This window comes from Mandrillus leucophaeus, unplaced genomic scaffold (genome assembly GCF_000951045.1).
Source record: "Mandrillus leucophaeus isolate KB7577 unplaced genomic scaffold, Mleu.le_1.0 Scaffold6, whole genome shotgun sequence".
Taxonomy (NCBI): Eukaryota; Metazoa; Chordata; class Mammalia; order Primates; family Cercopithecidae; genus Mandrillus; species Mandrillus leucophaeus.
In genome coordinates, this window is record NW_012106474.1 from 643,274 (window position 1) to 644,873 (window position 1,600).

General features: G+C 60.4%; 1 protein-coding gene across 1 annotated transcript in view; it reads left to right on the top strand.

Moving 5' to 3' along the window:
• The window catches only part of ABR (active BCR-related), a 123,141-nt gene that overhangs the window by 46,101 nt on the left and 75,440 nt on the right, over nucleotides 1-1,600 (top strand). Inside the window, exon 6 of the mRNA XM_011999649.1 lies at nucleotides 73-250. Coding sequence (XP_011855039.1) covers nucleotides 73-250 — 178 coding nt within the window. The remainder of the gene's footprint in view (nucleotides 1-72; nucleotides 251-1,600) is intronic.

The window sequence follows — 1,600 nt, forward strand, 5'->3', positions numbered from 1 at the left end:
CCTGAGTGCCCATCCTTTGGATTCTTTGGGTGGGGGCTGAGCACTCCCCTGTGGCCACACATCGGGCCCCAGAGCCGCTCCCCTCAACTCACTGCCTCACCCTTCCCAGGACCTGCTGAAGCACACACCTGTGGACCACCCCGACTACCCACTGCTGCAGGATGCTCTCCGCATCTCCCAGAACTTCCTATCCAGCATCAACGAGGACATCGACCCCCGCCGCACTGCGGTCACAACACCCAAGGGGGAGGTGAGCTCAGGGCCCAGCACGGCCCCTCACCCAGGCTGAGAAGTATGGGGTGGGCCAGATCCCTCGTCCCCTTCTCTCACACACGGGCGGCAGATCGCTCGTCCCCTTCTCTCACACACGGGCGGCAGATCCCTCGTCCCCTTCTCTCACACACGGGCGGCAGATCGCTCGTCCCCTTCTCTCACACACGGGCGGCAGATCCCTCATCCCCTTTTCTCACACACAGGTGGTGCTGGGTGCCCCATGCCTCTCCAGCCCTGATTCCCCATTCCCAGCCAAGGAGAGGTCTTCAGTTCTTGGTCACCCTGATGACCTGCAGCATTCCAGGCCCTAGGCTGAGAGATTTTTAAGTCCAGTGTCTCATTAATCCTCATAATAATCTAGGGAGGCCGGGCGCGGTGGCTCACACCTGTAATCCCAGCACTTTGGGAGGCCGAGGTGGGTGGATCACTTGAGATCAGGAGTTCGAGACCAGCCTGGCCAACAAAACCCCGCCTTTACTAAAAATAAAAAAATTAGCCGGGCATGGTGGTGCGTGCCTGTAATCCCAGCTACTCAGGAGGCTGAGGCAGGAGAATTACTGGAACTTGGGAGGCGGAGGTTACAGTGAGCCAAGATTGCACCACTGCACTCTAGCCTTGGCGATAGAGTGAGACGCTGTCTCAATAATAACAATCCAGTGAGCCAGAAGAAGAACGTGAGGCCGGGGAGTCTCTCCAGGTTCACCACACGGTCTTTCAGCCCCAGGTATCAGAGCTGGATTCCTCGCCCGGGGCTGTCTGGAGGCTCTATGCGTTCTCCCCCATGCCGGGGAAGCCGGCCTCTGGGTGCCTGGTTCTTGAATGCAGACACCTCCCTCTGCCAGTGTGATGCCATCAGCGTCCCCTGGGAAGCGAAGGGAGCAGGAGCTTGGAGCTGTTTCAGCTGGGCCTGCACAAGCAGTAGCTTGGGGGGAGCCCGCAGCAGGAAAAGCTGGTGCTGGAGGTGACAGAGGCCGTCCAGGTTGCTGGAATGTCCAGCGGGCACCTGCATGTGGGACAGCCATTCCCCGGGGGCCCTTCTTGGTGGAAGGGTGGGGACGGCCCAGTGAGGGGAGTACCAGGAAGCATGAGAGGGACGGTTGCCCTCTTGGGTTGGCATCTGGGCACAGGTGAAAGGCTTCCTGTCCGGGGGAGGCCATTAGGAGTGAGGCTGACGGGGTTTCTGCTCCTCTGGTCTGTTTACGAGCCCCCAGGTTCTCCTGGGGAGAAAGTGGTGAGGGACAGGCCTGGAGAGTGTCCACTGGGCAGAGAGCCGATCCTCTGCAGCTCCTGGGGCTGGTGTGCAGTGTCCGGGGATGCCCTCGTCTCT